Below are 26,821 nucleotides of genomic sequence, written 5' to 3'. Positions count from 1 at the left end.
AACTCTTCATTAAAATATAGCTACTTTTCAATTTTATTCTTATTTAATATATACACATTTTAAAAAAAATAACTATTCACACTATAATAAATGAAGGACAATATAGTACATTCATGATAAAAATTTAATGAAGTGATTTATAAATAGGACAAAAAAAAATTTCTCTCACTGCCCTATAAATAGGACTAGAGGAGTATGCTATAATTAAATAATTTTTTTAGTTTTCTTAAGTTTCTTAAATTAGTCACTTGAATCTTATATTAAAAACTGAAGATAATATTTGTATATGTATACGTATATATAATTTTCAATTTTTTAAAAGAAAAAAAAGAATACATTCATGCCCATTAAAATCATGTATAAAAATCAAAATAATGCAGCCTATTATAGGTCAAACATGACAGATCATGATACTTGGTTTCTCACAAGCCAAATTAATAAAATCAATCAAGGCTTCCTTCAAAACTTATCTAATTGTTTTCACATATAACCGAAATATAATTTTTATGTTTCTACCTTCTATATAAAACTAACAAATCCTAATCATTGCTACCAATTTAATAATGTAATTAATCCAATAAAAATGAGCTTTATTAGAAATTTTTCTATATTTGTTTTTGTTTTTGTTTTTGTCATCATTCACTCAAAGGGAAGGAACTCACAAGTACATTATACTTGCAGAGAGTCAAGCTCGCAACCGCTTACTTAAGATTTCAAGAGGTGTTTGGTATTGGTTTTAACAAAAATTTCCCTATATTCAGTACTAGAATCAAGAGTATATGTTTTTTTAATAACAATTTAAATGTTTAAAATAATGCACATTTCTATCCCTTAATTTTATAAAATATTTTTTTTGGTACTCTCAACCCAACCTTGTTAGGGTGTTTGGATAAAACCAAACTATGGTTTGGAGAATAGTTTCTGGAGAATAGATTCTTGGGAGAATAGATTTTGTAAAAAAGTGATTCTGATAAAGTGAGAGTGTTTAGATAGTTATTATCGGAAATACTTTTTATATATGCAAATTACTAAAAAAGGTATAAGTTAATATTTTAATTACATAAAATATATTTTATAATATATTTTAATTTGAAGGAATAAAATTGTTAATAATATATTTTTTACCAACATAATTAATAATATATAAGATAATATAATTAATAAATAATTAATATGTGTGTATATTTATAAGATATAAAATCAAATATGTTTATAAAAAAATAATTGATGAGTGTTAAAGTTATATTATTGCTGTCTTGTTGAGATCTATTCTGACAAGCACAATTATACTCTCCAATTTAAACAAGAAGCAGAATGAATTCACTTCTCTTGAAACTATTGTTTTGGGGCCCAAAACCATAGTTTCGGATTATTTCTTTCCTGTTTGGCTTACTCTTTCCCCAAACCATGGTTTAGGATAATACCCACACAAGTTGAGACTATGACCAAATAATACTACCTCTCGTCTTGTTTATGAATTACAAACAAGGTTTTATAATTAGGACTAGAGTATATGAATAAATTAATATTCAGTATAAAGTTAGATGATCCAATATTCATTTCAGTCTTGAAAATATTTTACAAAATAAAAACGTTTTTTAAAAAAAATATAAAGTGAGGGTGATAAAGCGTGATTGTTTTTGTCTTGGTCACTACAAAATAATACAGTTAGCTAACAAACCTAATATAATTTTAATAGGGCCGCATCTATATAAGAATAGAAGCCATAGATCTAGCTGTGAAAGCATGCTGCCAAACTTTGCATAACCCCACCATCTTCTTTTTATTTTATTCTCTCTGCCTTCCCTCTTCTCTCATCATCCCCATCACTTCATCATTCCTTCTTCCTTTTCCTGCTCCCTGAACCACCATTGCATTTTCTCATCTCAATGTCCTTCCCTCCATTTCCCCCTTTCTTCACTACCCTTCTCATCTCCTTCTTCTTCACTCTCACTCTGGCTATAACCGACCCGGATGCTGCAACGGTTCAGTCCATTTCCTTGCACCCTTCTCCACCGGCCACCATCCCTGCAGTTCCAGAGCAATCCGATGCTGTTGGTTGCCCTCTGGAGCTCTCCGATGAGTTTTTCCAAGGGGTGAAGAGCGCGTGTGGCGTTAACAAGCACGACTCAGACGGGGAGCTCCACCGTAGCCGGTGTTGCCCGGTGCTGGCGGCGTGGCTTTACTCCGCCTACTCCGCCACCGCGCTCGGCAGGGTCGCTGGGATGGGTAAAACATCGAAGGGTCGTAATGTGCATGCGACGTCGTATGATATGCCGTTGCTGCCGGATGATTCGGAGACTTGTGTGAGTGACTTGGGGAAGGCCTTGAAAGTGAAGGGGATTGATCTCGTTCAGCCCAATGAGACTTGTGATGTGGTTTATTGCTACTGTGGTATAAGGCTTCACCCCTTGAGCTGCCCTGAGGCGTTTTCTGTGGACCAGGATGGGAAAGTTGTTGAGGATGAGAGTGTGAAAATGCTAGAGAGCAATTGCTTGAGTAGTAGCTCCAATGTCGATAAATTGCCAGGTCTTGGTGGGTGCTCCAAGTGCTTGAACAGTCTCTATAAGGTAACTGATCCATTCTTTGTCTCCATGTATTGATTTCATGCTCTCTGCTTAGTGCATTACGGCTTTTGATTTTGATGGATCTTGCTTAAAACTGAAGAAGATGAAGAAGCTGATCAGGGTTTCGTCTTCATCTTCTTCATGCTTGGGTATCAGGAAAGTTATCTTCCCTGTTGCTTTGTTCCGCTTTGGAGGATGGTTACTTTCTGCAATTCGGCGCAATCCGTGCGCCATTAGAGCTTATGTGGTTCGCGAACTTGGGCGTTACTGTTAATGCTACAGTTTGTGAGAAAGTTAAACAATTGTGTTAAACGAACAAGATGCATTAACTTAAAGGTTCGAAGAAATTATAACTATAATCATATTAGTAACTGATCAACCACCTGGAATGTAGTTGTTAGAGACCATTGTTCTATATTGGTCCTTTGGCTAGTTTCAAGCATATGTGGCGTATAGTTCTTCTTTTGTCCTTTTACCTTTTCAGAATAATTGGGATATGGTGCTTAACTAGCTAGATGACTTGGTATATTTTGAAGTGTAAAATGAGCCAAAGTTCTTATCACGAAGAAGAAGCTTACTTCTTAAATGCCATAAACGTTCTAATCAATTCTCACCCTCTAAGACCCGTGAGAAAATCAAACATTTATTCCAAATAACTAGCCAAATATCTAAGTATATTTTGACATATAAAATGAGCCAAGTTTTTGTTATAAAGAACGAGCACACTCCTTAAATGCCATAGAGGGTGTAAATCATTTCTCCCCCTCTAAGACCCGTGACTTCAATTTCTCCATTCCGGTGTTCTCGTTTCCTAGCCTTCCCAGCTAGACATGATGGCCAGTAGAGCAGCAGACAAAAGTTTAATTTTAGTCCATGAATTTTCTTTCTTTCTGCCGCATAGTAACTTACAAATGGCTGCAAATGAGATCCGATTATCTATCTGATCCCTCTGAAATATTCACCTTATTTCCTGACTTTAGTCAGATTTATATTTCCCATTCAGCACAGATTCATGAGCATTAGATGACAACTGCATCTGTGGATTCTCTTGGTTTTGTTTTTAATGTTTCTGAATTCTAATTTTAAAAAGTTTTGTCCTTTTTGCCTAATCATCAAAATATGTGTGTGTAGATCAGTATGTATGAAACCGTACTATTCATGAACCATGAAAACTATGGCTTAGACTCCATATAAATTACGTGGCTCCACAGCATCAATTTGTACATAAAAACACATGCAATGATTTCAAATCCTTGAATAATTACGAAGGATAGTTGGCTTTTAATTAAGGCATTTCATTTGCTGTGGTATTTTGCTTCACTACAACACAAACTAATAATGCATGTTGGTTGAAATTCCCCTGTTCTATGCATATTCTTTAAATAGTGCTATTCCATGATGTCCGGCATTGACCATTTTTGTATGAGTGGATGTTACACCAACCAAGATGCTATTTAACAACCTTCGATGTACCAAATTAAGTTCCCTTATCCCACTGTGATTCCTTAATTAAAAAGTTACTTCTATGCAGCTTAACAAGAAGACTTCGAATTCAAGCAAATCACAAGACAGGACCACCAAGATCCACAACAAAGATTGTCAGCTTATGGGCCTGACATGGCTTCTGGCGAAGAACCGATCAGCTTTTATCCATACAGTCTCTGGGGTTCTACGTGCTTTTATGTTGAGCTCAGATGGCTCTGATCCAAAATCCTGCACTCTAAACAGTGATGGAATGCCTCTAGCTGTGGATTCCTCTGAATTCTCTGATTCTTCTTCAAACAACCTTCATGCCCCCATCTTTCTTTGCTTCTTGTTTCTCTGTTTGCTTCTACTCATGCAACTTTCTGTACCATTCATCTAACTCAGATCAGAGCATGATTAATGTCATCCCTGACATTATGCACAGTTTTAATCCCTGTTTTGAGTGCTTGATATTTTATATCTCAGGCGACTTGGAATTGTATTTTTAGTGTTATGGTGCAGATATTCTTGAGTAGTCTGCTTATTATAAGGTTTAGTAAAATATATATATATATATATATATATATATATAAAAGAATCTGCTGAATAAGAATGCACTATTTAGGTATTACTTAGGGAGGTGCTTGTTACAAGATCGGTTGATTTATTTGTTTTCAAATCTGGTGGGACCAGCATTGGCATGTGCTTGATGGGGACAAGTGATTTGTTTTTAGAGGGACAAAATCTGTGCGTAGTAGTGTCACTTGTTGAGTGGCATGATGTAGGCACAGTGGTGAGCTTCACGGGCGATTCATGGAATTGGAAGGTCAACTTTTTTACCCCGGAAATTTGATATCTTCTGTTGTCTTACCCTTATAATAATGAGGCCGGACGTTTGTTGGTTTGTTTCAATCTGAAGTAGTATTGTCCCAAGGACAAGGACGTATCTCATATAGAATGTTGAGGGACAAAGACAAATCTAACAAGGAACTAGTAATGAAAGTATTTTATGATATTGAAATTATAATGCAGGATTATCATTTATCAAAGAGGTATTGGAGGGCTATTATAAGGTTTTTTCTCAGAGGTTTTTTTTAATCATTTTATAAATTATTATATAAAATGTTGAGGGTAATTAATTATTTTTCTAAAACTTATAAAACAAATAAAAAATTACTGGACATATGAGAGTTAGCTTTATTTAATGAACTGTATGATTAAAGAATTAGAATGATTACAGGGAATATTTTATGAAACCAACGTATTTTTTAATAAATAATTAACTTAATTAATTTTTTTAAATCTCTTATATGATTTTTTATTTGTTATTTAAAAATGAAATTAAATTCTGTGATTTTTTCTAATGCAGGGAATGAAAATTTATGTTCGGAAAAATGAGAATCATCTATGTCTGCAGCATTCGGCCAAAAAAAGAACTATATCTGCAGCAGATTTTTCTTTTTTGTGGAAATAAAAAGATCGTCATACTTCCATCCTATTCTTTGTTTTTTTTGGCATAAAAATCATAAATAAATAAAAAGAAAAAGACACACCATGGAAAACCCGATTTTATAAAAAGGGGCATCGGAGTTTGAAAGAAAAAAATATTATCTAAAATATATAAATGAAAGTTAGAAAATAATTTTATCAATACAAAGAGATCTTCAACATTCAAAAGTGACATTTGAATGGATAAGAGATTACAGACAGTTGTTATCAGTTAATGTTTCCATCACATTTAATTTTGGAGACGGATATTAAATATGAATATTTTTCCTAGCAAAAATTTACATTTTAATTTACCACATGCCAAAAAACTGATCTTTTCAGTAAAGCTAACAGCGGTTGGTTGCCCCTTATCATTAGTCATAAAAATTTTTGGGCCTTTTTTTGGGCCATTAGAGTAAATAAGGTTCAAATTCAAACACTCCGTACGAAAAAGATGGCCGTGGTTCCTGCAAGAAACACACTGAATGATTAGAGCTGTACAAAAATCTAATGGTTCAGTGTGATCTGTTCAACCTGAACAAACGTGGTCTGGTTGAGTCTAGTAAAAAAACAAAATTGATCTGAGACAAGATTAAGGCAGACTGGACCGGATGGGTCCTATCAGGTTGAACTGGACTAAGAATTGACTCTTCAAACCGTTAGTCCAATCCAGTTTAGCTTTTTTTTTTTAAATCATAAATATTATTTATATAATTTTAATTTTTTTAAAATTATTTCTTAGAGGTTTTTTTTGTGTCAACTTAGATAATTAAGCTTTATCTATTAACTTCCTAACTGATGAATATATGTATGTATTTTCTTCAATATAAAACCTATATATTAATGAGGATTAATAAATGAAACATGCCCTTATTGAGAAATTGAATGGGAATGATCAAATTTGATGAAATTTATATCAAAACATATTCAAATTTTATATAGAAAGTTGAAATCTTATTTCCAATTAAAAAAAAATTAAATCGAAGTCGTTCAGCGGCTGGATTGAAACGGACCAAGGGCTTTCCTTTTCAGCCAAGGTTTTCACCGGACCATACTTCGGATTAATAGCAAACCCAGCCACTCTCGTCCATGCACGTCCAAATGTGGAGTGATGAATTGATGATTGTTTTTCGTGTTTTTCACGCCAAAAATGATTTTGGTTCGTTTCTAAAGCTAGCGCAGATCCATTTGCCCTAGCGTTGCTGTACTCCAGAAAGTTCCATTCCATGGCTGCTGTGGGCGAAAGCTCTTCGGCTGTGGCGACATCCAAGCCAGTGGTGGTTAGGGTTAAAAGAAAATCCTTTCACTCACCAATTGACGCTTTCTGTAAGCAACTCTTTCTTTTTAATTTCTACTACCGCGTTTGTCTAATTATGGATGGTCTTTTAAAACCAAAAAAAATGTGGAGTAAAGATACTAGAATTCCTTGTCCAAATATTGCCCGTCTGGGCTTTACACAAACGTGGCAGCACGATTCTACCTTACTAGTACTAGCAGTGATAATGGAATTTGGTTTTGGGGTGACAATGTAGGGCTGGAAATCAATGAGAGGCCATTAAAGCGCCCTCTGGTGGATTTTGCGAATCTGTCTATCTCGGATAACGTCACTCAGAAAGGTATGCTACTCATCTCAGACCAATCAGGGTTTGCTATGATTTTGTAGATTACATATTTTTGTCTTACTCTGATGGTTGTGACAATATATTCTTCCACTCTATGAAACCACATTGAAATAACGAATTCTTGATCTTTTGGTAAATCCTTTAATCCCCAGCTCAGAACCAATCACCATGCATTGGCAAAACTGACCTAGGATTGAGCAAAGAAAAAATGTATTGCAATTTAAGCAAAATTATAATTAAGCCCAGACCATAAAATTGATATTAATGGTTTGTAAATTAATTGGATAGAAAATATACCTGTACTTGGCACCTTGGCCCTTCGCTGGTCTTAGGTTCAAGTTACTGGCTTGCATCTTTGAAATTATTGGGAGATCCGTGCCATGTCTTTCTTTCCACATCCTTGAGTGAAAGGAATTTCTCTTGGAAACGAAGATCGTTGTGTTTGTTTTTGAGATTCTTTCAATGGAGATTTTTTTTTTATACAGTTAATTTGCTTTGTCAATGAGCCATTAATTTTCTAGTTTGGGTTCCATTCCACATTCTTTAAGCACTCCCCCCCCCCCCTCAAAGTTTTTTTCTTATTCAGTTTTGGAAATAAATAAACATTTTAGCTACATATGAAAGAGATGGAAAGAAGAGAGTGCTGGAATGTTATGTCATTAGAGTTGGATTTGTCCGTATGAGTGCCTGACTCCTGATATCATGCTTTTCGTTGGTAGCAGAGGAATTGAATGCCAAGAAGGTTTTTGTTCAACATGTGGAGACAATAAGCATCCCTGAGGTTACCTTTAATGTTGTGCAGTCTTTCGTGGTCAGTATGGCTGCCTAGCTGGTGCTTACCATTCTTCTCTTTGATATTGTATCATGATGTGTTACTTTATAGAATATCATTATCACATCATGTTGCAGTGAACTTGTTATCAAAGTGTCTTATCGAGTAAGTGTTTCTCTAGGACCCTGGTTCTAGTGGTGCATCTGAATGCAAATCAAAAGTTGTGGAACGGAAAGATTTATTGAAGAAGGACCATGTAAGAACTATCTTCTTTCCCTCCATCCCTCATGTACAATCTCACATAAAATTGCATTTTCTTGAATAGAGACAATAGACCCTACTCTCTCCAAAGAATCAGCCTTTGCAGACCATGCTTCTCAGTGCTTCTGTATGGTTTTCATGATTTCTCGTTTCTAATTTATTGTCTGCAGAAACAAGACCAGCTGTTGCTTAAAGCTAAAGAAAAGCATGAGGTTTGTCACATGGCCTAAATTACTCATTCTTATGTATGTATATAGTTTAAAAATTATATACATCTTCCCATGACAGTATATTGAAATCTCTTCTGTAGGCATGTTTTGCTTTTTTTTTCAATCTGGTATGAAAAAGTTCCCTTTTTCTGGTTCTTTTTGTTTGCTGTTGTTTTACTGGTAAACTCCTGATAGAATTGCTTTTACTGCCCAGAATTATAAAAGGAAAATTAGCAAGATACATGAAAAAGGAAAAATACTTTATGCTGTCCAGCGTGTTGACCTCAAGCTTCCTTCTGTTTTGGAGAAAGAAACTAAGCATTGGAGTTACTTTAGGGTGGCTATAGTCCTGACCTAGAAAGGGGTGTTTTGGGGATTGTGTGACTTACTTTTTCGGCTTATATTAGTAGTAGGTGTATCCTGAGGGAGGAGGACTTATTTTGTAATCTGAGAGTAGTGAGGAGAGCACTGGCCTCTCAAATGCCAGTGTGGGGTGGAGGAAGATAGTCTTTCTTCATCATTTATCTTTCTAGTTTAGTTTGTTTTTCTTATTGTTGTAACTTCCTTCTCTTCTTGGAGGAAGATTATTGTGAGTTAATCAAATTTCAGTGTTGTCTCTCCATTATTTCTGTCCGGGCTCTATCAACTCCTCTTATGTTGGTTCACCTCTTGGTGCAAGTTACATTTAACTAAATTGTCTCCAGTCCTTTTACTTCCAGTTAGAGCCTGATTGTCACTGATCTATGTTAAGGCAAGTTCAATATATGTGTTTGTGTGTGTGTGATTCCTGAAAGGCATATATTTAGAGCTATAAAAGAAAATCTGTTGTCCAAGATGATAAGAGAGGCCAAACCTCAGCTCCCTGTTAACTTTATATTCTTGATATTATATCATTAACCTGCATTTTAAGTTGAATATAGTTCAAAACTCCTTAAATATGATATGTTACAAGGCTAGGGTGTTTGCTGAGACCTGTTTTTGACTGCTTTGGTTGCTTATTGATCGTTGTATATTAGCATCTTGATGTTTTCTCTTTTCCGTGGTATGTGTGCTCGTGAATTTGTAATGTGAGCATCATTTCTTCCTGAAAATGTGCGTACTCTCGTGGAATATGCCTTTTCTGTTGTTAGGTGTAGTTTGATTTGATTATAATACATTGAACAGCTGGTAACTAATTTGTTTTTGAAATGCGGAGGGACATCTAGGTAAACCGACTTAAATCCGATTTGTCTGTGTATTTCACTCACAATTATTTATTTTTATATCTGTGTTGAAGTGATGTATAAAAATAAAACTACGGAAAAAACATCAATTTATAAGTAATGATGAACTGATGATATCATCACAAGTCATTTCCTCAAGCCCTTCTATCCGTTTCAAATTCCACCTTCTTTCCCCGCACTCCTTTTTCTCCATCCCTCCCTCTTCTCTTTATTTCTCTCTTTTCCCACGGTGGAGCATGAAAGACAATTGAACCAGGTGTGATGTTACATTGCATCTTGTAAGCTGTCTCAGGGTCTGAAGCTGAATGTAGTTTCTAGTCTGTTTAACATTATGTTCTTAAATCGTGGAAGCCAATATAATAGGCAACTATACTTTGATAGGCAATAGATTATTACGAGCACGGAGGTTTGGATTTCAGAAAAAATAGTATGATATTGGTCTTTGGATCATATATGTGCATGGGATGAAATGCTTTTTTTTTTTTTGCGGTTGTTACCTTTTGCAAACTTGAGATGTTGCTTTTGTTTTTCCTCTAGTCTGCTGCAAAAAATGCCCGATTTGAACAAATATGGAAGAGCAGGAGGGGAAACAAGGAATCTGTGCATGCCAAAGCATTACAAGAAATATGCTACTTCTATGATGTTGTTCGTGTTGATGAAGAGAAAAATAACAAGGCACAGCAAGAGTAAGTATTTCCATCATAGAATCAAATTGTTTTCTTCTGTCTGGACAATTATCATACGAAACAATTTTTCCTGTGATTTTGCAGACATATGTCCTTGGAGGATCAAAGACTTCTGTGTAGTTACCTCCCTTTACTAAATGAGTTTATTCCTAATGCTGCTGCGGAGATTGAATCTGATATGCGAGCTCATTGTGAACAAGGTTGTTATTGGTGGCTAACTATTATAAAATTGTTACCAACCTTTCTTTAATTAAAGTTGCGCTGGTATGTAAAATACTACTCCTCCGATCCTAAATATAAGACTTATACTAGTGTGTATAAGGGTCTTATATTTAGGACTAGAAGAGTAAATAGATGGAATAAGTGGCGATTTCTCTACTTAGGCAAACGGTACCATCCATTAGATCAATACCATTTCATCCACATTGACACGCCCCATTAATGTTTTGAACAGTTGATTATTAATGTTGCTGACTTCTTTCATACCAATTGTTTTGATTGGGTTGTGACTACAGATGATTACGTTTATGATATTTACACTGTGAACGGGGAGATGGATACAACGGTTGAAGATACTTCATATTCCTATCCTCTGTGAGTATTTCCTGTTTGAAAATGTTCGATCAATTGCATTATATATTCGTTCTTACTTGACACCATTGTGTATATTTGAATCAGAGTTCAAGTTGATGAAGATGATTATTATGATGGGCCTGAAGAGTCAGATTATGAAAGTGATGACTCAAATGGTACTTACGCTCCAGCTATTCTATCTTACTATGACTAAACCCCACATAGTTGACCGTGTGTTCATATTTGGTGATTTATAGCTGAAAACAATCCATTGAATGATTATCCGGACGAGATATCTGAAGAGGAAGAGGAAGATGAAGAAAATGAAGCCTCCGATAATGATTCAGATGAACGTGAAAGCAAGAATGCTAGTGATGAATCATCAGAGGAGGATTTTCGTCACGTTTTCTCCGAGGATGTTGATGTTGATCCATTTAATGATGAGGACTTTGATGATGATTATGATGCAGGCGACCACGATATTGATGGTGTGGATGATGAGGATGATGAGGATTTGAGGTGGTCTTACCGATAGGTTGGCTTTAGCAGTCCGGGACATCCTAAGCACAGAGCATCAAAATGGTTGTTCATGGACGTGCGTGTATATCGTAGATGAACATATTTAGAACTCATGATATCCGGGTTGCAGATGAGTTTAACCCTATGCCCTGTTTTTTACTTCATCTCATCCAAAATATAGGACTAACCTTTACTGTTTTTGAAGTTTTTTCTGCTAGTATTCACTTTCTTTAATTTGCCCACTTTTCCTTCCATCCAAATATATATTAGTGTGTATTTGGCTCTCACAGAATAGATTTTGGGGGAATTAATCGCTATGAAAAGGCTGTATTAATGGGCTTTGTTCCAGATTATGGTCCTAGACTTAAAAAATCGATTTTTGGATTTGGATGGGTATTTAGCTAGTAGGCATGTCAACTCGTGGTTTTGATTTAAAAATTGTTGATAACTCTCAAATATCTATTTAATTGGTTAACTTGTGAATATCAAAAAGTTGATTTAGTTACTTTTATTTTCCATAAAAATGCATATCACTTAAAATTTTTTTTTTGGTTGTATATGTTAATATTATTATAAAGATTTTTAAAAAATAAATTGTGCGAAGAGAAAAACTGGTGCTATAAATTTGCACATAACAGATTACATTTGAATGGAAGTTTTATACATCATTTCAAATTTTTTAATATTTAAATACATTTTTAAAAAAATTATAATGTTGTATTTATTTTTTATTTTTGTGATACCTTAAAAATAAAAGTTAATTGATTCTAAGTTTAAGATTCATTTTGTAGTATGAATTATACTGTAAAATAAATTTTATATTTAAGATCATAAATGTATTAATTTTTATCATATCTGCTGCTCTACAGCATCACCAGTGCTGCTGCTGTAAAGGATTAGAGAAGATAGATTCCGGTTATATATAATTCAACTAGTGTTTATTCATTAAAATTATGTTACTATCTAAGTTGGGGGTTTAATTACTGCCTCCCGAAAATGGTATTAAAAAAATAAAGAAAAGAAGAACAAGATTATTGAAGCATCCCACCACCATCCTGTTTGATTGGACCACGTTGCGATGTTACAAAGTGACCAAAAAGGAGGAGGCATAAGAAGGTTGAGGTGGGAATACGGCCAACAGTGTAAAAGGTCTGATAGGATTGAAATTTTAAAAATATCTTATTTTGTTAGACTTGGTTCTTAAGTTGATCGGTTCAGGGTCAGTCTGTGGGTTTTCGGCCCATTTACAAAAATGTTATTTTTCACATTTCTCACGTTTTTTTAATCAAAAAATAAAAACAAACTAATAAAATTATTAATAAAAACTATAACTATAAATAAAGTTAAGTCACAAATATAAAATATCATCATATTTAAATATCCATCAACATTTAAAACATCTATCAACAAAATAACAGCATCTAAAAGTTTCATTAATAGTGCAAATATACAATAGACAAACACTATCATTAATTTTTTGAAACTTCATCATCACTATAATCAATTGCTCTTCATTCGTAGCAAAAATATCAAGTTTTTGTTCTTTATAGGAATTTCACTTTTAAATTTTGCAATCTAGTTATTATTTTACTTTAGTTTTAGAAGGATCATTGTTGAAACTCACAAATTTTTAATTCAAATTATAAAATCACAAGTTATATAAGTATAAAAATAATTTCTTATCAAATATATATATAGTTTAAAAATATCAACACATATAATATAAATCAAATCATTATTAAAGTCCAAATTAATCTAACTTTTAAAATTTAATTAGATAAATTATTGTCTAAAATCAAATAAATCAAACCATTATGTGAAATTTAATTTCAAAATGATAAAAATAACTAAATATTCAAAATATCATTTACAATGTAAAAATAATAATAATATTAAAATTACACAAAAAATTATAAAAAATTAAAAACATTATAAATGGGCCTAAATGGGTCAGCTCTCGATCCCCTTTTAAGCCCGTTTCCCATTTAAATAAAAAAATTATAAACTCAACCCTCACAATTGTTGGATTTAAACGGGCCAACCTGATGGAGTAGGCCTGTTTTCCCGACTCTATAAGAAGGGTACTAGATGAATATTCAAAACGTTGTAATTTTATGTAGCCACGGGGCAATTTTCGTTATTTGTTATTAGGCGTTAAAAGAGAATATAATTCCTATTAAAAGTAAATATCAATATATCACTGCACTGAAAAAATATTTATGACATCACTATTTTTTTTGCACCCATGTTTGGTACATAAAAAAAATCACTTTACCTGCATCCCCAAAATTCTTACTTACAACTTCTTTGAGTAAATGATAATATTACTGCTTATAAGTATATTTATATAAATGGAGATAAAATTATTTTTAAATATTTTTTTATATTCTGTATATTACGATTGAAATTTTTTTTTTTTAAAAAAATATCTTATTATCATTTCAAACAAACACTGAAAAAAAGAAAGAAAGAAACTCGAGATTTGTAGAATGATGAATAAAGTCAATTCACATCAAACATTTTATAGTAAGACATGAATGAGTTACAAATGTTGATAAAATACTCGTGTGAATAAACATGCGAACCCTATAATTAAAGAGAGAGATCAATCAAACATACCTCGTAATTAATATTAACTGCCTCTGGTCTTTAACATAAAAGTCACTTAGGTAATTTGAATAAATTGAGAAAGTTTGTTAAATTAATTATTTTTAATAAATATGTATTATTTTCATTAGAATATATTTTCTGATGATACATATTAGTTAGCACTATTATTTGATGAAATATTTAATATTTACAACTACTATAAAGACTATTTTAAGAAAAAATAGATAAATATGAGAATTAAAGTGGATTAAGATCTTATATTTAGAACTAAATTAAATATCAAACTAATTTTTATATTATGAACCGAAGTTAGTATAATGGAATCCAACACACATTTTTTTCTTAACATGTATTGAAAATTCAGAGATATATAAGGTCATTAAAGATTGATCATATTTATTAAATATCTAATTAGTGGTTCAATTGGGAGAGGATTTAATGGCAAACACTAAACCCTCTTTGAGAGGTCTATAGTGATAAGGGATTAGTTATTACTATCACATGCAGTGAATACCTGAGGTTAAAAGAAAAAAAAGAAAAAGAATTGACCGTGCTGTAACTTAAAAAAGGAGTCAATACCTCGAATTTGTTGTCTCGTTCAACACTTTCCATGGAAGATTTTCTCTAAAGCCGTATCCCAACCAAAGAAACCTTTTGGAATAGGCATTATATTGTGGTCCAGCGCTTTCCCTAAATATATTATGTGATCGGGTTTTGGAAGCGACCAAAAAAAAAAAAATGTTGTTACGTCTTATTAGATAAAACTCTCAACATATTTCGTAATACAAAATCGCTTAAAAATAAGCTGATCCAGATACTCAATTAATTGCTTACTTATGTTGCTACATTTGGAAAGCAAGATGCAGATAAACTCTGCTATAATTAGTAGGATTCATGAATTTTGGGCAATACACATTTCTTCTTTTCGCCCAAAAAAAATTGATTGCGACGGGCTCATCAATATATTTAGCTTTTTTTTTTTATCTCACATTTGAAGACCAAAAGTGGGGCCCAATTAAATTACCAGATAAATGAGGCCCAACTTGCGCGATGGGCTGATCCTCTGTGCAACGAGGCCTCCGGATCTAACTGGCTTAGGAGAATTGCTTCCGATTTGATTACCTCTAAAATTAAAACCATAAATCCGGAAAATAATAATCGCCCACCGTGGGGCTCGAACCCACGACCACAAGGTTAAGAGCCTTGCGCTCTACCGACTGAGCTAGACGGGCCTGCCGCGTTGGTTGCCTCATTTTTTGGATATATCATGTAATAATAATTCTCACATCTCTGCACCTAGGCCCGATGGCCCGAACCGTCGCTCCGCAGCTGCAATGCCCATCTGTCGCTCTTTTTTTAAGGTTAATAGGTCCGTTTGGATCAGCGATTGAAAAAACAGTTTATTGAAAAATTAGCTTATGAAAAAGTAAAATTGGGTAAAAGTTAAATTGGATAAGCTGAATTGTGTTTGGATTGGAGTTCAGAAAAGTTAGCTTGTAAAAGTGAGATTGGTAAAAGGTTGTTTGGATTATGATTGAGTAAAAGTAAGTTTGGTTGTAAAATAACCAAAATAGATATGAGTTTTAATAAATAACAAAACATGATTAAAAACTGATTTCATATAATATAATGAAATTAAAATAATTTAATATGAAGAAGTCATAAAAAATATTTTACATATAAAGTGAAACGTGAAAAAATAAAAGTATATTTTTAGGAGCATATTTAAAAATAAAAGTATACTTCTAACTTATTTAATACTTTCAACTAATTTTAACTGATTTTTTATTATCTACAAATTAGTTATTTGAGGTTTATAATAAGAACCAAATGAGGTAATAAATTTCTTAACTTTTTCTCTCTCCATATTTCAAAAGCCATAAGCTATAAGCTGTTAATTTTAGCTTATAGCTTATTGCAGCTTTTTATACAGAAGCCCGATTGCAGAAAAGCCCAACCAAACACTCAAAATTTTTCAATCGGGCTTATAGTGAAAATAAGCTGCTTATAAGTGATGCCAAACAGGCACAATATTAGATCTGCCGACTAAAGGGGTGTTTGACAATATGAAAACCATGATTTCAGAAGTACTTTTCCGTAAAACGAGACAAACTCTTCCATATATTTATTTCATAAACCGTAAAAGTAGTTCTGAAACCATGGTTTGGTTTCTATCCAAACACCCCTTAAAAATTAAACATCTTTTGTCAAACTTCTTGGTTAAATCACTTTTTTTTTTAAATAGTAGTGACTTGTCATTCCAAGAGTTTAAAGCATGGGTTTTTTCGTTCTTTCTTTATTTCTTCTTTTCCAAAAGTACAAACGAGATCGCTGTAGAAAAGTTAATTACTGAGGGGAGTAAAGTTAGTCTCTTCCGACAAGGAGCTGCATACATTAATGGATCCAACGTCTTCTTTTGGATAAGTTCAGCTCTCCTTAACTCCGATCGTATGTCCGTATATCCTGTCCGTATTACGACTGTCACGTTTCGGAGAACTAATCACACATGCATGCATCAAGCTTGTTTTTTTCTTAAAATGATTTAAATCATTTTCTTTCATAACTCACACTTAATAATTCTAACTCAGCCTCATACTTAATTAACCTTTTAACTTGTCAATGTGAGTCTTTTTGTAGATAAATTTATAACTTTTACACCACACCTTACTATTTTTCAGAAAAATTACTCTCCACTTTAGGCTTATCTTTTTTACCAAAATAACTCAAATCCTTCGGTAATATTTGCCCCCAACTTTATCCATACCTTCAATTAACTTTTTAACTAGTCAATGTAGTGTTTCTTTCTCATTAACCCCAACACGCCTGCAAAAAAAATCACTAATAACATGAAGTACTACAATTATTTTACGCGTACCATTTGCTAAATCACTAGTAAACTCGTATTATTTTGCTCTTTTGCCCTTTGTTCTCAGGCATAAAACATAGTCTATTACTGTGACAATTAGTAAGTGGGACTCATTTAGTAGTAATTCAACCAGAATTAGACTGAATATTACATTATTTGAATTAGATGCGGATCTGTTCAATTTTTGCATGGAACGAAACGCAAGTCAAGTACATCGTTCCATGCAAAAAAAAGTTATTGACTAATTAAGGAAATGAAAAAAATTACTTAGTCATAATATATGTTATATGATTTCTCTAAAATAATCATATATATTATTATATTACATGCCAGTTTATAAGTTGGGCAAATTAGTGTCAAAAAAATGATAAATATATAATAATTTAAAGTAATTTATTTAGTGTCCTTAATTTTTTCAAATTATTCAATTAGGTCTTATATTAAGGACTAGGGGTAATATTTCCTTTCTTATGTATCATTTTTATCTAATTATTTTACAGTTTATTTAAATTTAGACTGATAATTATTATTTATTACTCCATCCGTTTCTTATTATAAGAGACATTTGATACTTATAGCATGTTCCTATATATAAGAGACACTTAAAAGTTGTCTCTATTTTTTTGTGTTAATTTTCTATTTTACCCAATTTATTGTTTCCAACTCTCACTCTCTCTCCCTCCCACTTCTCTTTCTTTCAATAATTTAATTGTTCTCTTTCACGCTCTCTCTTCTTATTAATAAGGGCATTTTTGGAAGAAAAAATTATATTTTTTACACATTAATTGTTCTTAACTAATTTTAACTGCTTTTTTTATTAACGTAATTCGGTTATTCATCTCTTATAATAAGGAACGGAGGGCGTAATATTTTTGTGAAAAATTTTATATGTTAGTGAACGGATTTGATATAAATCCATATAATATTCAATATTTGTTGAATAATATGGTAGTAATGATTTTAATAATTATTGCCTGAGGGCCATTTTTAATTTACATAGTATACACCTTTTTTTGGTAAAAAAAAAAATTAAATAAGTTGAATCTTAAGAGCTCGCTAGAGTTAGAAATGCTCCAAACTCAAAAGGCGCTTATAAAGGTATTGATAAATCACTCATTAACAAGATCGTCATATCAATGGTGAGATTGGAACTCACAACTTTATAGATTATGAGTTAATTCTTTACTAATTGGACTAATTCTTATTGATAGTATACACCTTTATTAATTTGAAGAGAAAAATGCGCTCGCGTGCGTGTAGGACTGTTGGGATTTAAGAAGCGTCAGAGGCGGGAGATATTTATTGATATTAGGTTTTGAGGGAAAAATTTCAAGGAAAAATTGAAGACATTAGGACCCAGATTGTTTTTTCTTGTAAAAGGGGCGAGACATTAGGATTAATCTCCATCAGGTGTAGTGGACACTAGCATCTTTTGAGGTAATTAAAGCACTAATCAGGGATTGTAAATAATATATCCTTCCAATCAGATTTGCTTCATATATCACTTGCTATATATATAATGAACCAAAATCTTGGGGTTTGTTCAAAGTGCAAAGAAGATTATTGGTAATCAAATTCTTAACTATTTACTGGCTTAAAGAAGAAGAGTCCTTATATCAGACTAATAAGTTGACAGACTAAGAAATAAGAATCCTTTTGATTATAAACACACACATTGATTTATGACATTTTCCTAACTCTTTATTAGTTAGTTTTAGCCTTTGTCCCAACCAACAACTAAAACTAGCAACCCCACGGGATTATTATAAGTGGGCGCAAATCTAGGTACGTACAAGCGTTCTCGTTCATTCAAAATTAAAGATGTTTGAGGGACGAACATGAAAGAGAGAGAGAGACACACAGAGAGGTGAAAATTAAATTACGTACACTCATACGAAAAGTTCAGTTCACTGAATCCTCATCAATATTGCTTCTCAACCACCCACAGTTTACCTGGTTTTCAGCTCAAAATGCTAGACGTTGACGTTTTCTCATCACAATATTTATATATTAGCTGACTGTTCTATATATATATATATATATATATATATAGCATATATGCTTGCTTAAGTTTGTTTATTTATAGTCCAGTACAGGGCTAGGAAAAGTCTTCCCAACATAGAACTAGCCCTAAAAAATTATCACATTCTTTTCAGTTGACCGTTAGATTTTTTTTGTTTTGTTTTTTTGTAAATTTTGGCACGTGGCTCATTCCGCATATAACGCACACTACTACTCATCGACATCGTCAAGAAGTCTTCGACAGGGAAGGTGAGAAATTGATGACAACTCCCATCGGATACTTAAGAGACAAGCCTGGAAATTAAATTATAGAATATAATTCATATATAGTACTATATGGTGAACCTAGCCAGGTATTATGTATATACCATAATATTTATGTCAAGTTACTTCCATTATATCAAGTTCTCCAACATATTTTTAAAATATTATCATTAAATTAGAAATTCACATAAAAAAAGACATATGTCAATGTTTGATTGAATAACTTGGCACAATCAATACAATGAACTCAATTTAAGCATTTTTTTTATATAGTGTTAACATAATTTTTGGTTCCTTTAATTCGCTTTTACTCCTTGAGAGACTAAAACTGATGATTTTAAAATTAAGGAATAAAAATCAAAATAAAAACAAATTTAAATGACTTAAAGATTATATTAACCCTTATATATATGTGTGTATTCTCCCTGTACTTAGTGGAAGTCGTCCTAGCTAGCGTGGGATACACACAAACGCAGGAGATTCCAAATCGATCACCTGGATTTTAGTTGACCGTTAGATTTCCCATCCATATCACCATGTGAAGAAGGCTAGCTTGAGATGGAAGGTGAAAAATAACCAAGGAAATGAAAAGGGTATTTTGATTGTTAAAAAAGTTTTTAAAAAAATATTTTTTTGTAAATCGAGACAAATTTTTTTCACATATTCATTTTGTATATCATTAAAATATTTTTAAAATCATAATTTTATTTTCACCAAAACACCTCCTCAATCAACATCTTTAATTCTCAGAAGAAAATAAGGTCGAGGAACAAAAATTATATATGAATCTAATCATGTGCATATATTTTTACTGTGCTAAGTTAGTGTTAATATTGGCATTCCAAAGTTCCATACGGATCCGTTTTCGTACATCCATGCCAGAAATATTCACACACACACACACACACACGGATATTCACTTAGCTTGTATATATGTTTGGGTACGTGTGTGCGCGCTCTCAATAATGTCGCGAAAGGTTTGAAATTTGTTTTAACTTTTTACGTGCATGGCAAACCAAAATAATGGTTCAACGACTTTACCCATGTCAGATTTCTTTTCCGAATCAGTAGACTTTTTTTCTAATCCTCATGTTCCTAGCTAAACTCAGTAGGGTCAGGTTTGAAGCCTAAAACAAGAAAGTCTGAACTTAGCTTTCACCTAAAACAAGGAAGAAAAATAGTGTAACAGGCCAATATCACATACGATTTCTTTTATCTTTAATATAATACTTAGTTAACTAATTTAAAGGGATTAGTTAAGTTAGTTATTTGTAGTAAATAGTTGTTGTTTTTCTTAAAACATTCTTATTAATCATGTGTGTTTAAATTACCCATTGATATAACTCCTTGTAACTACTATAGAAATTATTTAAAGACAAAATACATAAATGTTAAAGACAAAGTAGATTGAATTCTTATATTTAGAACCAAATTAAAAGTTAAATTAGCTCTTATATTAAGGATAGGAGGTAGCTAGAGTGGTTGTTTTATGGCTTCCTAATTCTGATGATAAACAAATAGTGACTTCTTAATTATATGGCAACGTGAACGAGAAATTTCTAATAATTAAATCCTCAACGTTTTGAAATTTATATAATTGGCTTTCAATATATTCTCGATCCCCCGAGAAGGTAATTGGCGAAAAGAAATCCACCTAGAAGGTCTAGAAGAGGAAAAGAAAAATCAATCAATCTGGTATATGGTTTTAGAGAACAAGAATAATCTGTCTTTTTTTTTTTTTGGTGTTTTCCATGGTTGAGTCCCTTAAATTGTTCAAGGATCTTGTTTACAGGAGAAACAAAAGCTCCTTAGTAGGTCGAAATAGAACAATTTTTATATCATAGTGAGTTTTTTTTGGGGCATCATGTACTCCTGCAGTTCTAAAATGCATGAATTAGTTAAAAGTTGATTTTAGTTTTAAATATAAGAACTTCATTTATTATATTTATTATATTTATTCAAATTAATTAAGTAGTTCTTAAAGATTGAAAAAGGGTATATCTATATAAGGTAATAAATATTTATTCCATGTCAATTCAAAAACTACTTGATAACAAAAGACGGAAAGAGTTTTACCTCTATTAATTAATTAATACATTTAGATAAGGATTCGGTAACTTCAAATAAAGGTTTTAAATTTGAGTTTGGGGAACATTAAAAAATGCGTTTAAGTGAGTTTCCTCTCATCTACCTACTAGGAGGTAGGACCTAGTACGGCTCTAAGCCAAATTAGTAATATTCAATAGAATGGTATACCAAATGTTTTTTTTTTTTTAATGAAAAATCTTTGACCTCTTAAAATGTCGAATCTAGCTTGCTAGCAAATTGCTTGAATTTGAATGGCAGGACGTGTCATAATTTTTTTCAAAAAGGAGCCGTCCAAGAGCAATAGTATCAATAAATGATAAAGACCAGACATTTACCTTCCAGACATCAATTCAGCTTTAAATTATGGCAAATGTAGAAATCTCGCAATATCACTGCTTTTAGGGCATTTACTCTCACTATGTGTGTGTGTGTATCTCTTTTTCCTTTCTAGTTTCGTTCTTGAACGTTAGGTTAGTTATTTTATTTTTTTTGACAGAGATTGTGGTGGAAGCTAAGCATGTGCCACTAACCCTACTAAAATTTGCTTTGACTGTATCGTTTAACTTTGAACGTTTGGTTTCCATTATTCCACTTTCCTCAAGTTTACCCATACATATCTTTCTTCGTTTTTCCGATCGATACGCAGTTTCGGGAAGTGAAAAGGATTCGGATCTCAAAGTTACAAATATCTCTTGGAATATATATGGTTCTTAATTAAAGTTGCAGAATAGAACAAAAACAGATTAATCTCATATCCGTTCCGGATCTTTATGTCCCTCCCTTTTATTTTAGAGAACTAACGAGAAGGATATAAAAGCAAACCACATGACAAATATATAGCCTGTCGTGTTTTAAATGTAAGACTCATTTTATAATATACTACCAAATAAGTATTATATTTAAGGCTAAAGGAGTATATTTATACATATGCGTACCTAACACGCAAACATTTTATGCTTGTGTTGACTAAGAAATTTGCGGGGTGGATTTTCTCGGAAAATGTACTGCGGGCCCTGGCCGTATATAATAAGGTAACTCTCGTATATTTCATTTTCATAACTTGGGTGACTTGAATTATTAATACAACAACGACAACAAGTCTTATCCCACTAGGTGGAGTCGGCTACATGAATCATATGACAATATTGTGCTTAATTTGCGTAGAAAATGAAAATTTTCATCTTTGTCGCCCAAAACATATAAAATTAAAAGAAAGTCTGGAAACAACATTTCAAGCTCGAAATTTATGAACTTCATCATCTGCATTATATGTTTTTATTCTTACCAGCCAAAGCCTTAATTTACTACATATGATTCTCAAAATACAGGTAATTAATATAAGCATCATTATTCAATCGAATTGTATGTGTGTGTGTGTGTTCACATGGAGCAAACTGCTGATAAACATAAACTATCATTTGCTTTAATCGTAAACACTGATCACAGTTACAATACTCTTCCACTGCCTCCACGTTAATGCCATATAAATTCGTTATATGCAGAATCATATTCAATTACACCTACAGAATAATGAGTAGAAACTGATCATCGTCAATGAACTTGTATATGTGCAGAATTTGACTTATGGTTATAAGAACATCCTATATATATATGCTTATAGATATATATAGGAATACTCTGATGATATCAGTCTCAATGATCACTGCAGTGATGATAAGTAGTGAGGGTGAGATCAAGATTCAAATCTGGAAAAGCGTTGAGGTTGAGCTTGGTGGCCTTGCTTGTTGATGATGACTCATCAAATACCTGATGATCATCATCATCATCATCATTCTGCAAGTTTTTGGCTGCTGGATTATTATTATTATTGGAAGGTTCATCATCATCATCATCTTCCTTGTGGGGATTAGCTTCTTCGTCAATAATAATGGATTTCGCAGTAGTTCCAATAAATATAGAGCCTTTAATTAAGCGATGGCGAAGATTATTGGGATCATGACCCATCTGAATAAGCTTCTTTCTTATGTGCGAGTTCCAGTAATTCTTGACCTCGTTATCAGTTCTTCCTGGTAATCTTCCAGCTATCAGTGACCACCTGAACCAAATAATTCATCGAATGTATAAATCATTTCTCTAATGTACGTATATTTTATGCAGCTATTGGAATTCTTTCCATCGATACCTTCAAAATAAGTTTGCTTTTACATATACGCATGAGGGAGTAGTTGCAGGTGTGTCTAGCTACACGCTTTAATTTACTTTTGAAAGTTAGAGGGAGATCCTTATTATTACCACTTGAACATTAAATGAAAATGGAGGGGGAAAGAAAAAGCTGATATATCCACACAGACGTACAGTTGCATGCAGAATTTCAGTGTTAGTTACTCTATATTAGTCAAATTTAATGACTGAGTCAAGGAAATGTGTTGTATTGATACTAATGATATCAAAGACTACATATATTTTCATTCACTGATAATATATACTACCTCGGTCCTAAATATAAGATCTCGTTTGACTTTTATTTTGGTTCTAAATATAAAAACCCAATCTACTTTGTCTCTAATATTTATGTATTTTTTTCCTAAGGTAGTCCTTCTAATAATGAGAGTTATAGCCAACGCACTTAATTAACAAGGATATTTTAAGAAAGACAATACCTATTTATTATAAATAACTAACTTAACTTATTTCTTTACTCTTCTCAAATTAGTCAACTAGCCTTTATAATTAGGAACAGAGTTAGTACATAGTACTCCTTTGGTCCTTAATATAGGATCTAATTATTAAGTTAATTTTGGTCTTAAATAGAAGACTTATTTTTTATATTTATTAATTTTTTCTAAATTATCTCTGTGGATACACCCTCAATATCATAATCAAATAAGTGAGGGAGAAAGGATATTAAAAAAGATAATTATGGAGTTTGGGAAAAACATGTCATATTTCTTACTATTAACTAATTTACCTAACTTTCTTAATCTAATCAAATTAATTAAATAAATCTTATATTAAGGACCGGAAAAGTAACTTTTGTCACAAGAGGTGTAAATTACACAATGTTTTTTTAATTTCACTGACAGCACATAACTCTCCTTCCAGCTTCAAAAATATACACAGATCGCAGTTCTTTTTTTAAATTAAACCAAAAAAAAAATCTCTCGTGTATACAGTACCTAGTATTTCGTATGTGGACCAAAGCAGCAAAAAGAGCAAAACCAATTGTACGGATGATGAAGCTGATGCATATATATACTTGCCAGAAAGTGTACTTATATGTATGTATGTATGTATAATATCACAATCCAAACAAGAATCACACCAAAAAATTTCAGAGTTGGTAAAGAAAAAAGGAATAGAAAATAAAAGAAGTATATAGGAAAAAATGAATGAATTACCGGTTGCCAAGAAGAGCATGAAGCCTGATGATCAAGTCCTCTTCGTCTTCTCCGAAGTCTCCTCGTTTAATGTCAGGCTTCAGATAATTTAACCATCTCAACCGACAGCTTTTTCCGCAGCGACGCAACCCTAACATATCATCACCATCATCATCGTCCAAACACAAAACTCAATTAACAAACGATCATAATCTTTACTTTTTCTTTTCGGTTCACATCAGTAGCAAAACAAACAAACGGATCATGATCATCTTTATTCTACTTTGTTCACCCAGAAACACCAAGTGAATCTGAACATACAAACATAAATATACAGCATCTTTACTTGGTCTGATACATCAGAACGAAGATATTGAACCCTAAATATTTTATATATATACACACACACATACCTGCTGCCTGAGGAAGTGAAGGCCAGCAACCTTCACCATGTTTTTGAACGTAATCAATGAGTTTCTGGTCTTCTTCCCTGGACCAAGATCGTTTCTGGGAGTCTGGTTTCTCAGAGCAAGGCCTTCTCATGGAAACAAGAACCTTGATTATACCTTACAAGGAACAAGAAAGGTGGCCCCAAAGTCCATGGGAGGAGCTCATCACACTGGTATTTATAAACAGTCCGGATATTCAAAAGTACAAAGGATAACGACAATGGAATAAACTCTTTTTTTTTTTTTTAACCTCTCCCTTTCATTTTTTAAGACCCGTGCCATCTGTCCCATAGCTATATACTTCAAATAGAATAAAATCGTGTGTGTGTATATATATATTTGATGGAGTCTTACAGCCCAGAAGTGATGGAATTAAGAATTTCCAAGATTTCCCGCTTCACTATTCTTTCAGATATATATATATATATCAAATATACGTATAAATACATACATATGGTTCTTTCTTTTTTTTAAAAAAAAGCCCCACTTTTACATCTTACTATATAAAACTCTTTTCATTCATACAACATAAAACCGCTTAATTAGACATATAAATACTGAAACGTGTGCTTCTCTAGAGGGGATTGGAAATTGGAATGGTTGTTGACTCATGCATGGGTGACGGGTGAGTCATATATATACTAAGGTAGTAGCATAGGATGAATTGAAATATTATTAGGTTAGATTAGATGCTTAAAGTGAGGGGCTTTTTCCATATGCTTGGGGCACATCTACTCATTTAATTGTTTGTGAATAGTACTTGTCTATATGTGTCTTGCTTCTATTTGCCAACACCACCCTACTTTTCTCCCCCAACTTCGCCTTCTTTTACTATTACTTGACCCCATAAATTAATGACTTCTGCTCTGTGCCCTACCCTTTAACTTTGAAAATATTCTTCCATTTTATGACGAACCCACATTCTAGATAGAGGTCCCCATAAGTTGAAAACACTTACAATACTACCTCATCCCTAACTAAATAACTAATTAAAAAAAATTAGTTAAGTAGGCTAATTACAACAAATGCATATAACTTTTTTAAACTATTCTTGTTAATCATATACATTAAAATTATCCATTAATGATAATCTCTTATAATTAATTAAATATTTTAGAAAAATATTATAAACTTTAAAAATAAAGTGAATTGAGGTATTATATTTATGATCAAATTTAATTTTTAACTAACTATATATTATATTAAAAACTGGACAAAGCAATATAATTATTAAGATTTTAATACTACATCCGGTCCTTAATATAAAACCCTGTTTGACTTTTATTTTGATTCTGAATATAAGACCCCCATCCATTTTGTCCCTCATATTTATATTTTTTTTTCCAAAGTAGTCCTTCTAATAATAGGAGTTCTAGTTAATAACTTGACTAGTAAGGATATTTTAGAAAAGACAACACCTATTTAGGACAAATAACTAACTCAACTTACTTTCTTAATCTTTTTAAATTAGTCAATTGGCTCTTATAATTAGAACCGGAAGTAGTATTTTATAATCGGGATGCATTGGTTAGTTGTAGTGGATTGGAAATTCAACCATACGTACAATCTGCGTTTACTTTTGGTGAATATTCCTTCTATATGGACAGGAGGCGAGGGTGGAGAGAGCAACTGGGAAGAAAAAAAACCCGCCCGATGAGAGTCGCTTTCACCACTACTTTAGTTTAGGTCCGAATGAAACAAAAATTACTCTTTTTTATTGTAAATAACTAAATATAATATTCTGTTTTTAATATAAAATTAATTGACTAATTTAAATAGATTAAAAAATTAGTTAAGTTA

At 32.4% G+C, this 26,821-nt stretch overlaps 3 protein-coding genes and 1 non-coding gene across 4 annotated transcripts; 2 read left to right on the top strand and 2 right to left on the bottom strand.

Annotated features, from left to right (window-relative positions):
* Nucleotides 1–1,784: 1,784 nt before the first annotated feature.
* LOC114760358 (uncharacterized GPI-anchored protein At4g28100-like) lies at nucleotides 1,785–4,542 on the top strand. Its single transcript, XM_028949621.1, has 2 exons — nucleotides 1,785–2,570; nucleotides 4,099–4,542. Exons 1-2 carry the CDS (start codon nucleotides 1,890–1,892, stop codon nucleotides 4,429–4,431), a joined length of 1,014 nt encoding a protein of 337 aa, XP_028805454.1. The 5' UTR covers nucleotides 1,785–1,889; the 3' UTR covers nucleotides 4,432–4,542.
* A 2,203-nt stretch (nucleotides 4,543–6,745) lies between these two features.
* Nucleotides 6,746–11,418, top strand: LOC114760320 (RNA-directed DNA methylation 4). The gene is made up of 10 exons (XM_028949575.1): nucleotides 6,746–6,845; nucleotides 7,052–7,135; nucleotides 7,864–7,952; nucleotides 8,095–8,169; nucleotides 8,345–8,386; nucleotides 10,144–10,292; nucleotides 10,377–10,492; nucleotides 10,808–10,886; nucleotides 10,971–11,041; nucleotides 11,123–11,418. The coding sequence occupies exons 1-10, from the start codon at nucleotides 6,746–6,748 to the stop codon at nucleotides 11,398–11,400; spliced, it is 1,083 nt and encodes a 360-aa protein (XP_028805408.1). The 3' UTR covers nucleotides 11,401–11,418.
* Nucleotides 11,419–15,153: 3,735 nt separating this feature from the next.
* On the bottom strand, nucleotides 15,154–15,226 carry TRNAK-CUU (transfer RNA lysine (anticodon CUU)). Its single transcript has one exon. It is a non-coding gene; the product is annotated as a tRNA-Lys (tRNA).
* A 7,626-nt stretch (nucleotides 15,227–22,852) lies between these two features.
* On the bottom strand, nucleotides 22,853–25,115 carry LOC114760339 (transcription factor MYB3-like). The gene is made up of 3 exons (XM_028949599.1): nucleotides 24,986–25,115; nucleotides 24,594–24,723; nucleotides 22,853–23,290 (listed from the first exon to the last, which is right to left on the bottom strand). The coding sequence occupies exons 1-3, from the start codon at nucleotides 25,113–25,115 to the stop codon at nucleotides 22,888–22,890; spliced, it is 663 nt and encodes a 220-aa protein (XP_028805432.1). The 3' UTR covers nucleotides 22,853–22,887.
* Nucleotides 25,116–26,821: the final 1,706 nt, after the last annotated feature.

Source organism: Neltuma alba, unplaced genomic scaffold (genome assembly GCF_004799145.2).
Source record: "Neltuma alba isolate B1F8T4 unplaced genomic scaffold, ASM479914v2 tig00010970_pilon, whole genome shotgun sequence".
Classification (NCBI taxonomy): domain Eukaryota; kingdom Viridiplantae; phylum Streptophyta; class Magnoliopsida; order Fabales; family Fabaceae; genus Neltuma; species Neltuma alba.
The sequence above is the reverse complement of the archived record's forward strand: the minus strand, read 5'-3'. Positions and strand labels throughout refer to the sequence as shown.